Here is a 16,416-nt window from a genome sequence, read left to right as displayed (position 1 = left end):
TGCCTTTTTTTGTGAGACTGAAGAAAGAGAGAAACAGCGACCCCTCATGTCCCTATGCATTGATTTTAGTCTTTAATATCAGAGAATCCCCTTGGTCCTCAAGCCCATCTGGCCAGAGAGGGGAATGAGAGTGGCCAGGAGAGTTTGGTCTGGAATCGTGCTGTTCCTGAAAATAATGCCTTCTCTGTTTCTCGCTGCATCTGCTGAGCCGTCAGTCAGATCCAGCAAATATCTCTCTCCATGGCTTATACTACCATCCATGGATTTGTACGGATACACTGTTCATGGGTGTACCTCTCTGTCTTATCAACTAAACCTTAAGCCCCTGAAGGGTAGAATTCATGGTTAGCCTCCTACCCCAACCCTAGGAACTAGGCACTTTGAGCTCGATGGGCGCTTAATAACGACAGATTATTAAATACTCAACTTATAGGACAAACAGAAATAAGTAAACATGTCTCACCCTCTTTTTTTTTTTTTTAATACTTTCACAGGACCTAAGTTTCAGGTGACTTTGGGGAGCCTTTCTTTTCATGGTCCATCTCACTGGACAGGAGCCAGTTGTGAAGAGCCGTGATGGCAGGGTGGAATTACACATTTTCTACACTCAGTTGGAGAAAGTTTGGTTGCGTTTAACATTTCACGTCCAGCAAACATGCTTCCAACACAGAGACAGGAGGATCAATATTGGCTTAAGTGAAATATAAATCTGAGTTGCATCAGCATGAGGGTGAGAACCAACCCAGCTTCAGATGAATAACTTTGTCTTAAAGGCAACATGAAGACTGCCAACAATGGGAGCTTAAGAATAGAGTCCTAAGGGATGCCGTGAGCGACAGAAAAAGAACAAGGATGTGCGCATAGGTGAATTAGAGCTTGCTCCTGAGTGTGCGCTCACGCACATGGGTAGAAATGATCTTCGGTAGGAATGCAAGGCCTGATGGCAAAAAAAAGACATGGTCCCTGGCCCAGTGGCAGAATTCAAATTTTGTTTTTGCGAGAGTGCGAGAACTATAGCTTTATTTTCAATGACTCAACTCCATGCGTATTTCTCTGCCCTCTCCCAGGGCTGCGGTGAACATTAGCTTTAGCGTCAGGGTCCTGGCAGATTCCGCCCCTCCCCTGATTGTTTTGAGGTTCCAGAAGGCTTTGCAGGGCCAAGGTATGAAGGGAGGGACAGACACTGCATCTTCTGACCACCATGGGCTTTTGTGGTGCCTGGTGACGCTGCGGCCAGGGCGCTTGCTGAGAAATTTTTGCATAAATGCAGAAACTATGCTTTTTGCATAAATTGTTCATGGGTGAAGCTGGTCTTTAATTCTTTTTTGCAGATTTCTATTCATGGAAATGTCCTGATGGCCTTCAGCCTAAGAAGATGTCACTCCGTTTCTAAAGTTTTAGAACCAATGCCCTGCTTGAGTCAGACAATATCAATAAATCATTTAAAACCTTGAGCTGTGGGAGTTGGGGGCGGGAGCAGCTTAGTTCTTGTGGGAGAAACTAACCAAACAAAAGCCTCCATGTTGGTCAGAAATACATTAGTGAGATTAATACCTAATTAAATGTAAGTCCAAAACCAAACAGAAAACATGCTCAGTAAGTTTTCCCTAAACGCAATATAAAAAATGCTTAGGAAAAGGATGGAGTAAGGGTGATAGGCACAGAAAATGAGCAATTTGAAGCAAGTAGCTAGTCATGGAAATGTAGAATCAGACTACCAGCGTTGGACGGAATCTTAGTCATGGGGATGTGGGCGTTGTTCTTTTCCTGAGAAGCGGCAAGGGCAGGGAAGGTTGACCCGCCTCACTGAAGGGCAGCACACCTTCACAGCCAATTGTGCTCTTGGTGGCAGATGTTTACACTCTAACATTTTATGAATGACTCACTGATAGAGACCTAAGATTCTCCTAACCTGGCTCTTTTCCCTCTTGGAAGACACTAACTCCTTTTCTTTAGTGGAGGCTGACGGTAGAGTGGGGAGGTGGACCTAGTATGTAGCAGGCAGCCTGCTAGACACACAAGATGTCTTGGTTCTCAAACATACTGTTTTTTAATGTGAAAAGTGAGAAATTAAGTATCTTGCCTATGCTGTGTGATTTTCACTCAGTTTCTTCATCTGGAAAAAGGATGGCTGCGAGCATCTAACAGGAAAGAGCATAAGTATCAGAACTATTTCACGGGAGCATGGTTGGTGTGTGTAGTGCGCTGAGACAGCTCTTGTTTCTGGCTGAAAGTGTTTCTCACATCTCCAGGAAGCCCTGACCTTAGGAGGGGGGCCCTGTGACCAGGTCTATTCAATCACCATCCTCTATTCTCTTGGTTATAATAATAGCTATTGTTATTTGTACTGGTTGATAGAGTCTATGTGTATGAGGCACTGCCCTAAGCACGTTCACACATCAACTCATTAAATTCCAAAGCCAGCCTATGGGTTCAAGGCGGCTCCTATCCACATTCTAAAACAGGGAAACCAAGGCGCGGAGAAGGTTTGAATCAGGCAGCGCCTGCAGTGATTTTCTCTGATCCCTGGAGAGAGTCTGGTATGAAAGGAAGCCAAATAGAGACAATCTGGGATGAAGGAAGGTGAGAGAGAACAAATCCAGTGGCATCGAGTCCTGGATCCCAGGCTCCTTGAGAGACCTGGGGTTTGCATCTTTTCCTTGGTTTCAAGGAATTTCTTCAGTCCTCTCCCCAAACAGGTGAGCAGAAACAATTCCCTTCTGTTTAAACTAAAGTTGGCTTTCTATCCTTTGTAGTGAAATGGTCATGACGCCTTGTCCATGGTGTAGATTTTCTTAAGGACCTAAATGGGCTCTTATACGTAATAAACTAAATACATTAGGTTTATTATTTATTTACATTTATATTTTATAATATATTTATAATTTATTAAATACATTTATTAGTAAATAAATATGTTTCAATAAGAAACACCACTACTGATATTTCCGTATGTCCATTTCAGGGGTGGATAACCGCATAACAATGTATTGTCTGAAGCTGATCTCTTATATACTCACTTGCTTTGATGCAACTGAAAGATAAATACTATCAGAAAATCAAATTGCTTAGGATCAGAATTCACTCCATCAGGTCTTACAAATTATAGATTACGAAAGCTGATCAAGAGAAGCAAAAGTTCGATTAGAATTTTTTTTAAGCGTATGGTTGTAGATTATCTCTTCTTAGGCCTTTAGAATTTAGAACTGGAGGGAGTTTCTATTTATAGATGGGCAAAGGCCAAAAGAGGTTAATTTGCTCAAGGATCCAGAAATAGTGATAGAAGGGTGCTAAGCTGCTGTCCTTTCTCCCTCTTCCTTCTAGCTTGTTATCCACAATTTTGTGGGGACCGGTACAGAGAAGACCTCTGCAGCCCCCTTCCTGCAGCCTCCAGACAGCAGCTTTAGGCAGGAACAGTGAGGGTCCCCTTGGATGTCTCCTTCACAACCCTTCCTTCCATCCTCGTCTACGTAAATTGCCAGACAGAATTGTTTGGGGGCAGTGCGGTTCTGTTAGAAAATAGCAGGCTGCCATCCTGCGCGGGCTCCCACAGTGTCAGCCCTAAGATCTGACCCACACTCGAGTGACTCATAGAGTTTCCTCTGAGGCTGACCTGTCGCTTCTCAGTCACCCTGTTACGAGGCACCAGGAGCCTTCGGAGATGGCGTGTGCGCGCGTAGGTGCACATCGCAAAAACCTGTCAAAGCGGGGACGTTTCAGGACAGCTAATTAAGTCACTGACAGCAGGATTCAGTGAAAGGGGAGCTGTGGCAGGCCCTGGCAAATCCGTGGTGAGTCATTGCCTTAAGCAAGAGTATGAACACGAATGCACAATTACTGAGAGCTACTCGTCAGCCTGTGCTCCCTCCCGACAGGTGAAAAGGGAAGCTTCTTATCGAGGAGACTCACACCCAGGTCCCTCTCGGAAGCATGCGGAGAGACTAGTGTCTTAATTTGCTTGCTGATCACTTAACAACTTCCCCACGTAGAATTTGGAGGTTTCTATTGTATATATCAGTACAGCCCAATTTTGAAAGAGCTGAAGATAGAAATGAGTATTGACTGCGAAAAAAAATCATATTGGACTTGTAAATATTCTGTAGCACAGCAAGCCTGTAGTCTCCATTCAGGGAAAAGGTCTATACACTGGAAGAATTTCATTTAGTAAAGAGGCATCTCATTTATGTAGGAATGGCACATTTACAGAGTTGTGTGAGAATTAGGTTTTGGGAAACTAAATTGTGTTTGAAATTCACTGAGAATCTCTAATGGGACCCTCCACTGCATCGCTCTGCAAAGCCACCCCATCCATCCATCCATCCATCCATCCTTGTGAAACATAAAAAAAAAAAAAAAAACTTCAAGAGGCTGGCCCAGTGGCAGAGCGGCTAAGTTTGAGTGTTCTGCTTCTGTGGCCCGGAGGTTGCAGGTTCAGACCCTGGGCGTGCTCCTAGCAGTGCTCTTCAAGCCATGCTGTGGCAGCGTCCCACGTAAAATAGAGGCAGACTGGCACAGATGTTAGCTCAGGGCTAATCTTCCTGGCAAAAATAAAAAAATGTGTCCAAATTTCTATGATTCATATTTCAGATCTTACTGGTCTTATTAAAGCTGATCTTTCAGATAGTTCCGAATCCTAGAATTCTGGAAGCTGTGTTGAAATGAATCAAACTACAAAAATCTCATTTTAAATGATGGTGAATGTTCTTCTTACCACTAAAGACCAGGCCCCCCAAGCGAGAAACAAAACAATAGGAAACGACAAAAGAAGCAAACTAAATCCACGAGGAAGAGAAAAAGAAATTATACGATGAGTTGAGACATGAACTTTGCAGATAATATATTCCGTTTCCCCTCCAGCTTCATACGGAAACAACAGGACTCTTGTTGAGGAAAGCCATGGCTAGACCAAGGTAAACAGGCTGGTCATCAATTCTCATCATGTAAATTAGGGACTCCTGGGGAGCTGGCTTCACTTATTTAGGCAATCAGTTTACAACGGTTGGGGACTGTGATTCTCAACCCTGGCTGCACATTAGAGTCACCTGGGGACCTTTTGAAACTCACTGATGCCTGGACCCAGCCCAGAAGTGGAACTCCAGTGGGATGGGGCCTGGGCGTTGGGAATGTTGTTAAAGTTCCCGGGGTGATTCTAATGTGCAGTCAGGGCTGCGAACCACTGATTTGGGAAATCACCACTTGAAAATCGGGCTTAAGCAGCATAGCAACGATGCTGTACCCTCCGGGGCAGTATATGTCGAAAAAGTGGGTTGTGGATCGTCCGAGCTGCTTGTGAAAAATATAGATTTCTGGGAATCCCCACCCCAACCCTGGAATCTGCACTTTGAACACGCTCTTTGGGTAATCCTTCTGTGCTATAAACACCGGGTACCACCCCGTTTAGGGCATTCAATGTTGAAGTATTACTGAAAATTGAGAAGGTGCCTGTAATATCACATAGCTTTTGCCCACCTTCAACCACACTAGCTACCAAGCTGGTTATGTGAATGGCTGTGAGGTAAGCGACATTTGCTGGTCCTCGCCCTCCAAGGCGAGCAACTCCCCCCTCTCTTTCTGTAAGAATCCTTTTCTCCAGATGTTTCCTGACCCTCTTGTCCAGTAGAATTTATCCACACTACATCCTTTTCTCCCAGAGCTCTATCACTGGTCAACTGATCGATGAATTAATTTAGACTATGGAATGCTATCTTGTTCTTCCCACATAACTAAATTTCGGCAGCTGACTTCAACGATTCAACCCAAAAACAGAAATGAATACAATGATGTAGGGCCATGGAGGAGAGTGACGGAGAAGGACATCTGACACCTAGAAGGCAAACCATGTGGATGGCCACTTCCCCAACCACAGATTGTCACCACCCTTCTAGTTAATCAGTCCACACCTCTGGGCAGTTTCTCAGTTCTTTGTTTTTATTCCCTACAAATATACGGATTACCTCAAAAACATAATCCTCTGCAGAAGGCTCAAACCACTAACAGATGTTGGGTGAACCGAAGTGTCTAGGACAGTGAAGATGTTTTCTGAAAGGAAGCTTGAGAATGGAGTAACCCTCAGGTTTGAGAGCCATGCAAATTCATCTCAAAGGCAAAAATGTTCTTTCGTTAAGGGAAAACCAATTCTTTTGCTATATTCCTTGCTAAATGACTTCTGTAACATTATTCAGGGTCTATAGAGACCCACAAGTTACACAGGCTAAATAAATCCAATATTTTAGGTCCTTTATTTCAGCATTTAATCTATATTTTTCAAAATATTTCCTGTAAGAACTGAGTTTTAGAGCCGATAGGCTAGTTTTTTTTTTTTTCTTTTCCTGCTCTCTATCCTTCTTATGTTGTAACAACATGGGATTAGCTGGCAAATGCAAATTTGAGATCAGTTTGTGATAAGAACCAAATTAAATACTTCCATTTGGGTGGAATGAGTATGGAGAAGGATGACACCGAGCTGATAGTAACAGTTACAAAAGGGCAGCATAGCCAGAGGTCCGTAAGGCATGTCCCCTCTGAAATGTGGGTCCCTTGGTTTCTGGTTGTCCTTAGCTCCTGGTGAGAAAACTGAGCTAAGACACATCCTTGGAGTTAACCATTCCTTAGAAAACTGACATGAGACTTCTACACATCATGTGGCCAATTATTTAACCCAATGACACAACACGGTGCCAAAGAAGCTGAAATCACTGGTTTGCTTTCAGTATCTGTGGGTCATTTAGATTTGTCTAATTAGAGGCCAGAGATTTCATGCTGATTCCAGCCAGTTCTCTCACAAAGGGACGTTTTTATTCATAAGGGAGACTAGATAATTGAGAATAGATGGGTCTTTGATAACTTGACACTTTTCAGTAAAGATAATGAGAAAAGAACAAAAGGATGGCCACATAGATTCTGGCAATTTCTAACAGTATTCTGTTTCCAGCTGTGGCATCAATAAGGTATTTTGTTCCTTCGTAACATCAACCACAACGCTTGCCCTAAACCCCTGGGGCCTGATTGTTTTTCTAAATTTTTTTTTTCTTTTAAAGATTGGCACCTGAGCTAACATCTGTTGCCAATCTTTTTTTTTTGTCTTTTCCTTTTTGTACTCCCTAAAGCCCCCAGTACATGGTCGTATATTCTAGTTGTGAGTGCATCTGGTTGTGCTATATGGGATGCCAACACGGTGTGGCCTGATGAGTGGAACCATGTCCATGCCCAAGACCCGAACCGGCAAAACCCCTGGGCTGCCAAAGCAGAGTGCGAGAACCTAACCACTTGGCCATGGGGCAGCCCCTGATGTGTTTTTTTTTTTTTTTTGAGGAACATTAGTCTTGAGCTGACATCTGCTGCCAATCCTCCTCTTTTTGCTGAGGAAGACTGGCCCTTAGCTAACATCCGTGCCCATCTTCCTCTATTTTATGTGGGACACCCACCACAGCATGGCTTGACAAGCGGTGTGTAGGTCCACACCTGGGATCCAAACCGGCGAACCCCGGGCCCCTGAAACGGAATGTATGAACGCAACCACTGCACCACTGGGGCCAGCCCCCACCCCCATGTGTTTTAAAATAATTTTGTTCTTTCAGATTTTGGAAAGGTAGTAAAATGCGTGTACTGTATATTTTGTAATATCCCAAGAATGATCTTGTAATAAAACACAATATTTCTGAAGTAAAACATGTAAATATTCACATTAAATAGGATAAATAAATGCTATAAGCAGTCTCAAATTTGTTTAGATTGGATTTTGCTGCCAAATGACTTGTGCCAAATCTAGAAAAAACTTTTGTTTTTAAGAGATTTTTAGATTTGGAATTGCAAACAAAGGATTATGCGTTTACATTCTGTGTATTTCTCCAAGCCATTCAAGAATCTATTTATCTTTTCAGTTCTTACTAACTCATTGGGTAATTTGTCCGTATGTTACTGGCCTAAAATATACTCTTTCTCACACTTAAAATGTTACCTCTAATCATTGTGCTCATTGATTTGCTCTCCATATTCCTGGTGACTTAGTGATTTCATCATTTCTGGTGATGGTAAGCTTTTCAAGGCTCAGTTTCCCCTTTTTGAAAGTTGCCCTTGGCGTCGTGCCTGGCACTTAGTGCTGGCATCAGTCAGCAAGGTTCCTTTGACTGCAAGCAAGAGAAACTGATTCTGACTCAAGCAAAAGGGGATTTATTGGGAGTGTATGGAATTAAAAGAACAATTGAAGACCCATACTTGGAAATAGCAGAGATAAGCAAAGCTTTCGGATGAGGTTAGGGATGTTTTATCAGGACTTCTCATCTCCACCTTTTAAAATTCGGAGTCACTCTGCTGAAGTGCCAAGCCATGGGGCTGGTCCCAGAATATTTCTCTTAATTCTTGGCTTTTCAGGGATATGCAAAGTCCTATTGTTTAGGCTGTCCTCATAGAAGGCTCACTTCATCTCCAAGCACAGGTTAATGGTTTTCCTCCAGACTTTTCTCAACACTCCATGTCTTTCTGGAGCGTGGGGGCTGGAGATGCTTGCCTTTAGATTTTATTGTTCTTGGTACAATTAATGAGTTATTTTCAAAGTGACCTTTTAACAAGGATATTTCCTACCAACGTGACACTGATAGAGGGAAGCTTATTGGTAGAAACCGCTTCATTAACAAGAAATGCAAATACGTCACCTGAAATTTACCTAGGAATAACAAGCATACGTCACATGGATCAAGAACCAAGAAAATGAAAAAGGCAAATTAATATGATCTCTATTCCCTTATTTACTGCTTTTTTTTTGGTGAGGAAGATTGGCCCTGAGCTAACTTCTGTTGCCAATCTTCCTCTTTTTGCTGAGGAAGCTTGTCCCTGAGCTAACATCTGTGCCCATCTTCCTCTATTTTGTATGTGGGATGCCATCACAGCATGGCTTGATGAGCTGTGTGTAGGTCTGTGCCTGGGATCCAAACCCATGAACCCCGGGCCACTGAAGCAGAGCGAGCAAACTTAACCACTACACCACTGGGCTGGCCTCTGAAAAATTTTTGAAGAATATTATTAAATTCCTTAAGCCCCATGTTTCTTTAAGTGGCTTTTCAAGTTGGAAGCAATTTTTACAGGCTGGTGCTAATGGGTGCACGCAATCTCAGTGTGAATTGTTGAGAAGACCAATTTCTTACCTGGTATTCATATTCTGTGAAAGGCAATAGTTCAGAATCCATAAAAGAGCTCGAGCTTCCATTATAGGTTAGCACTGGATTTGGTTTTCCAGGCTGAGTCGCTATTTGTCTTCTGTACAATTCATAGTATAAAACTTTTCCATTTGGCTGAAGTGGTCCTGTCCACAAAAGGGAAACCGTGGGCTGGAATCCCCCGGGAGCCCTCCGGACCTCTAGATGTGGAGGGGGTTGCATCAGGGGCGCAATCTCAGGGGTCTGAATGGACGTCCAGTCACTTGATGCACACCCCAGTGTGGTACAGGCTTGAATTCGTACTTCATACCTTCAGGACACAAGGCAGAAATACCCATGAGTGGCAAAATAGATTTGCATTGGAGGAATCTTCAAAAGCAAGAGTTTTCGGGGGAAAAAACATCTTACATTTATTCTTATCTATCAGTAAGTCTTCTAAAAAGCAAGGAAGTCATATTTCCATAGAAATTTTAGAATATTTTAAATCCTCCTGGCTTTCCAAACTGAAGCTAAGATTCTCATCTGTCTGGAAAGGGTGGGCCCAATTCTTCCCTAAACAGGAATGTACGGAATAAATACACTTTCGAGATTCTCTCCAGCATGACAGTGCCGATACTTTGAAGGATTACTTAAAGCGATGAAGAATGCTGATCTTGGGGAGTATGAAGGAGTCTTCGGCAGCCCAGGGCTCCTCCTTCCTCTGCAGCTAGTGCTGAATAATTTCCCAGGAATGTTTCCAGGTCATGAAGGGACATCATGGAGTTAAGGTCTCAGTGGTAATAAATGCCGTCTCCTGATACCTGACATCTTAAACGGGCTCTCTTACACCACACAGAGACCTTCTGGGGCCAAAGTTAACCCAGCTTCGCCCTAGATTATCAATCATGGGGACACCTTATCACCATCCAGTTAAACTCAACCAATCAGTTATGTTTTGCCCCATAGCTGGTCTCCTGCCACTTGGAGAGGTCTATTTACATAGCAGGGACTTTTCTCTGCCAGCAAAAGGGGCTTTTGTGAGTATGAAATGCCTATAGCTGCAAATGAGTGCTTTTTTCTCTGCTCCCATGCCCCACTGAATTTATGGCATCCCACTTTTCCTTCTAGAACAAGCCATTTTTCTTTCTCCCTTTATTTCTTTTGGTTCTGGCCTTTTCCTCTTCTATCTCCTGCTTCCCCACATCTAATCACTGCTTTTTTGTTCTCTTACTTGCTTTCTTTCTCTTTCCCCTTCCTCTCTTCTTAAATATGCTTCGCTCTTTCTTGTGACGTCTTTCTTTTCCTTTCTCTGCTTTCCTTCCCTCTTTCTCCTCTCATGCCCATCTCTCCCATGATGGGCCAACAGTTTATTGGTGAACAAATCCATAGTTATGTATGGCCGATCCAACTTCTAAGCAATCCTATGAAGTCACTTTCGACTTCCACATATGGATTATTTGTTTTCTGGATTACCTGTGCTGGTTTTAAAATTCTGGGTCAGATTCTTTCTGCTGGTGAAAATATTCCCAGGCTACTTCTACCTACTGACCAGCGTCAGGGTGCTCCAAGGAGGACATACCAATTGCAATATTCAATAAACATTAATCTGCTAGAAAAACCTAAAACTATGTGAACCCCAACCTCATATAGAAGTGATATTGTTTTAAAGTCATTCATGTCATTCATATTTTCGATTATTGTGGATAATGAAGAGACACCTCTTATTGCCTTAAATATTAGTGTTAGGTTTATCAGATAAATCAAACTTTCATTTTTTCAGCTTGGGAAAAGTGCCCCCCTCAGATCTGGCAACCTTTTCCTTCTTTAGAAATCTTTTAAAACAAGAGTTTCAAAGAGGAGCCAGTTGATATGATTTTTAAAACTTGTAGGTACCAGTCAGGTAAAGAGGAAGCCGGTACAAAATGTACAGCTCTGCAGCTAAAGTGGGTCTTTTTATGCCCTGAATCAGAGTAAGATAAAAGCCAACTCACATAGCATGTGGATTAGCTATGGAAGATACCTGAGGAAGTTTTAATTACTGTTTAATATTTAATGTGACCCTAAATAATTGTCATGAGTAGATGCACCAGATCATGAATGTTTCATTTAAACAGCACCATATATCAGAGATAATTACAGGAGGGGTCTAATCTACACACCAGTAGATTACAATAATAGCTGAATTTTACCAGTGGTGGTTGGAAATCAACACTCTTTCAGCCTTTAATTTTTTTAAGTGGTTCTGTTCATTTTACTAAATTTTAAGCATAAAATGTCCTTTATTACTCTTCTCTCTGGGGATATAAGTTACTTAAAATGTGATGGGGAAAAGCGTCAAGCAATTTTTTAAGCTATAGGAAGAGGGCTGCTGGTAAGGTTTATTCATGTGGAGAGCAACACGCATCCCTGCAGGGCAGAGAACCCAGACGGGACCACAGAGAAAACATGAGCTAGCAAGGTGGCACGTCCTGAGAAACCACAAGGTCAGAGCTGGGGGAATCCTAAGGGGTTGAGGAAATAGAGTCAGAGGATCTTATTATCCCAGAAGAAGTACTGGATTTAATAAGAAGGACTGTCCCCAAAATGACTTTTGAATTAGTCCACCTCTGGCTGGTAATAGCTCTCATTGACGGGCACGTTTTTCATCCTCTAAAATAATACCTCATTTTCTTCACAGCCTGGGTCAGATATCCCCATTGGGCTCTCAGAACTATCCAGGGGCCTGCATGTTTCCAGGAAAGACTAGACTCAGGGAAGTGGCCCCATCTCTGTGCTACTTGTTCCAGACATCGTGGGTGGCCAACATTTCTGAAAAACTGACTCTCAAAATGTCACTTGCAAGAATTTTACTTTCCAGAAGTTATGCGAGCAAGTTTTGGCTGGATGAGGATGTGGTTAGTCCACTGTGGATGGTTAAGTGGATGGGGGTTGGGGACGTCATGCATCTTGCTTTTAGTATCTTCATTCGAACTGACTGGATGTCACGCAAAAGACAGTGGGTTGCTCTTAGCCAACCTGGAGCTGGCCACCTACCTGTGAAATGGCTTCAGCTGGTTTAGTATGAATGCCTGTGTACCAAAAGAATTATGCGTTGTGTTTATGTGTATGATTTTTGTTTCTCTTTCAAACAGCTCACGGACAAAGAGGGTATAGTTGACGATGTTGCCATTTGTCCTCACTGGAGGGTCCCAGTTCACTAAGATTTCCTGGGGACCCTGAGCCTGCAGTTTTGGAGGTTCCATCCCTGAGGGTGCTGAGGGGCTGGTTTGCTCTTTGACAAGTGGACTCAAAATACCCCCTTGGCTGTTGTTGGCAGTCACTGTGTAGCCATACTCCACACCTGGGGTGAGAGTAAAATCGTGATAGTGAGTTTCCAGGCCGGTGTATACAATAGCTCCATCCCTCCTAAGTTCATAACTTCTGATCTGGCCGTTTGGGTTTCTTGGGGGTTTCCAGGTGATTTCTATTGACTCTGAGCCCGTGACTTGCAATTTTGGAGGGTCCATGTTCTGTGGTGGGGCCTCCCTTGTCCAGGCAGATTTTGACGCACTAGCTGTGCAACCACCATTCGTGCAGGCTACTAGGGAGAAATTATACTGAGTATAAGGCTGCAGGTGAGAAACCAACAGGAACAGACTCTGCCCGGCGAGGTACTCCTTATCATCCAATCTAAGCAAATATTTAGTGATCTTGCCATTTTGAATTGATGGTGGTGACCAAGATACGTTTATTTGAGTGGCACTGATGGCCCAAAGAGCTGGAGGGCCAACCCCTGCGGGAGCAGCCTCAAGAGTTGTGACGTTGGTGGGTTTGCTGGTGGAGCAGCCTCCACTCGTGCACGCTGCGACTGCATAACTGTATGTGAAAAATGGAAGCAGTTCTCCATCGGTGTAATTGAAGGTCGCAGCATCAAAGCTGAAAGGATAGAGCAGTCCGTTCCTTTGAAGCCTATAGGACTGGATGATCCCATTAGTCTGTTCTGGTGGGATCCAGGAAATCAGCAGTTTTGGGGGGTTCATTGATACATAGGCTGTCTCTGGAGGAGAGAGACCTTCTGGAGGGGCTGGCATCGTCCTTACCACAGTCCAAGGGCTACAGGTATGACCTGCTGAATTCCAAGTGAAGATTTTATATTCACACTGCGTCCATGGCTGCAAACCTGTGTCATTATACATAAATGTATTCCTTTCAGTATTATATTCTGTGAAAACAATTTTCTCATCGGCCTGGATTGTCTGATTCCCCCAAGCTTTTCCCTCGAAGCATCTGCGAATCACTTCATAACGAATTATCTTTCCATTTGGGTTAACAGGCTCAGACCAGCTCAACTCCACACTGGTGGCCCCCACGGACTGGATCTTAGGAGCCAACTGAGAGTGGGGAGGAGCTTCATTGGTCCACAGAAGCTGGGGCTCTGAGTGGGCGCAGCCTGCTCTGGTGCAGGCCTCCAGGGTCAGCGTGTAGACAGTGAAAGGCTCCAGGCGCCGGAAGAGAAACTGACGAGTCAAGCCAGTGTACTCCAGAACGCCATCACTGAAGATGTTATATTCCTGGAGGAAGAAGAGAACCAAGGGAAATAATTCGGAGCATATGATTTCTTGATGTGGCTATTTCATCCCTTTTAACCTTTTCCCCCTTCTGTCCCTCATCTTGATGACCCCAGTCCAAAAAAAAAACCTCTGATATTAATTTGGGGAATGTGATCTTTTCCAGTTAATGTAAAGTCCACAGGAAGATGAAAAAGGTTTTCTTTGCCTTTTTTTTTTTTTAAGTTTTGATAACATGTAAGCATATATCTAAAAGCTAAGGGCTATTGAACGTGATTCTTTGACTTAAAGAGTGCTCATGGGGTTTCCTCCTATTTTCATTTTTTAAAAATAGGGAATAGTATTCCTGGTATTCAAATGCCCTATTTTATAGCTACTAAGTGCTTCTGATCTCATCCTGAGTAGGGTAAGTAGGACCCATCTCTATTGTGCATCTCCCAAGGCATTTACTGGGAAATGGAATTATAAGGCTTAAGCATTTGTACCAGGGTGCCGGGGCCAAAAATGTGTGTCTGTGTGTAGGCACACACACATATACACATACATGTTATATACATATTCAAAAATATAGATACAAACTTTGATGACTAGAAAATGGAAAAAAATACCCTGTTTTCTCTTGCAGGCCATGGAGGAATTGATTATTCCTTTGGAGCAAAGTATTCTTTTGTTCTAGGGAAAACATCAGAACATTCATCATACAAAGGTAGAGTGAATTTTCATCCCATATTATTCATTGTTCTTTGGGAAAGTTGGGAAATAACTGAACTTCACTGGAGATATTTTTTGGTGAGGAAGATTGGCCCTGAGCTAACATCTGTGACCATCTTTGTCTGTTTTGTATGTGGGATGCTGCCACAACATGGCTTGATGAGTGGTGTGTAAATCTGTGCCTGGGATCCGAACTCCCAAACCCCTGGCCACCCAAATGGAGAGTGCAAACTTAACCCCTACACCACTGGGCTGGCCCCTGGAGATTTTTTTTTTTTTTTAGGAAAACTAGCTCTGAGCTAACTACTGCCAATCCTCCTCTTTTTGCTGAGGAAGAGTGGCCCTGAGCTAGCATCGTGCTCATCTTCCTCTACTTTACATGTGGAACGCCTACCACAGCATGGCTTTTTGCCAAGTGTGCCATGTCCACACCTGGGATCCGAACCAGTGAACCCCGGCCGCTGAGAAGCAGAACGTGCAAACTTAACCACTGCGCCACCAGGCCGGCCCTGGAGATGTTTTTGAATAGTGGTTTCCCATCCTTTTCCTGCTTCAATGCACTTGAGAGATTTGATAGTAGATGGTAGTGACTCCCTATGATGGCATCTCTCAAGAAGTGGGGAACACACATCAGAATCCCTTGGGAGGTATATCCATCTTGAAAGATTCCCAGAGGTGCCTCCTGGCAAGCTTAATTTAGACTGAATTGTTGATATAATTTAATTTTACTGAAGATTAAATAGCCTAGACTTTTGGAAATCTATTTATGTCGGACTGTTGTATTTGGTGTGATTTTCTTGTTGGGGTCCCAGGACAAGACCACACCCGTGAGGGAAGGGGAATGGTGTATTTTCTGAGGAGACCGCAGACTCCATAATCACTCTGGGAGCGTCTATGACTCCCTGGCCCCCTCAAAGTCACCTGGTAAATCCCTAACTCGTGTTAGATTTAGCTCTCCCTCTGTACCTTAGCTTCTAACTGAGTTTGGAGAAAAACACTCAAGTATGCTGACTTTCAATTTCTCACTTTAAATTTCATACCATAAATTTTAAGTAGGCAATTACCAACTGGTAATCTTATTCCATTCCCCTATATGTTTGCTCTCTTATTTTCTGAAGTGACTATTTCTTGTCTTCTCCTTTCTCCACTGACCACCAACATCTTCTTCCCTCCGCCACAGGTGGTTGTTGACATGACCACATATTTCATTGAGAAAACAGAAGCAGTCAGAAAGGAATGTTCTCATGTTATACATTATCACCACCATATCTGTGTGAATCTGGATTCAGACTGTTCCTTCCTTCCTTTTGCTATGGATGAACTATCTCTGCCTTTCTTGAAGGCCACCTGAACTCTGGGTCCCCTCCCCTCCTCCTTCCTACAGGTTTCACTCCTGCAATTCCTCTCATTATCTCTTACAACACCAAGTTTACTCCCTCTACGGGGTTATTTCCATTAGCGTTTAAACGTACTCTAGTATCTTTCATTCATTTTTAAATAAAACGTCTTGACACCACAGTCCCCCAGCTCTGCCCCATTTCTCTGCTTTCCTTTTCATCTATACTTTAGAGTGGCCTGACTCCTTTCTTCACTTGCCATTCTCTCGTCAAGCCATCCCAATCAGGTTTCCCACTTCATCACTTGACCTTCTTGTCAAGACCACATGACCTTCTCGCTTCCAAATCCAGGACCACTTCTTGGCCCTCATTGTACTTGATCTGTCAACAGCACTTGGCATATTTTCTCTTCACTTTTGGCGCTTCCCACTCGTCTACCTTTCCTCCCACTTCACATGCCTCTTCTCAATTTCCTTTGCAGGCTCTTCTTCTTCTTGACCTCCAAATTTTTGTATTTCCTCGGGGCTTGATCCCAGGTTCTCATCACCTCTAGTTATATTCTCTCATAGCTGATCTCCTCCAGGACCGTGAAGTTAAATACCACACATCTGCTAATGAATTCCAAATATATATCTTAGTGAAGAACTCTCTCGAGAGTTCTAGACTTGTACCTGCAATGGCCTACTTGCC

General features: G+C 43.3%; 1 protein-coding gene across 1 annotated transcript in view; it reads right to left on the bottom strand.

Annotated features, from left to right (window-relative positions):
* Nucleotides 1–16,416, bottom strand: part of USH2A (usherin) — a 746,622-nt gene that overhangs the window by 36,888 nt on the left and 693,318 nt on the right. The window contains exons 63-64 of the mRNA XM_070602521.1: nucleotides 12,165–13,681; nucleotides 9,141–9,462 (exon numbers count right to left, since the gene is read on the bottom strand). Of these exons, the coding sequence (XP_070458622.1) occupies nucleotides 9,141–9,462; nucleotides 12,165–13,681 (1,839 nt within the window). The remainder of the gene's footprint in view (nucleotides 1–9,140; nucleotides 9,463–12,164; nucleotides 13,682–16,416) is intronic.

The sequence above is a fragment of the Equus przewalskii genome, chromosome 31 (genome assembly GCF_037783145.1).
Source record: "Equus przewalskii isolate Varuska chromosome 31, EquPr2, whole genome shotgun sequence".
NCBI lineage: Eukaryota > Metazoa > Chordata > Mammalia > Perissodactyla > Equidae > Equus > Equus przewalskii.
This window is presented reverse-complemented; position numbering and strand designations above follow the sequence as displayed.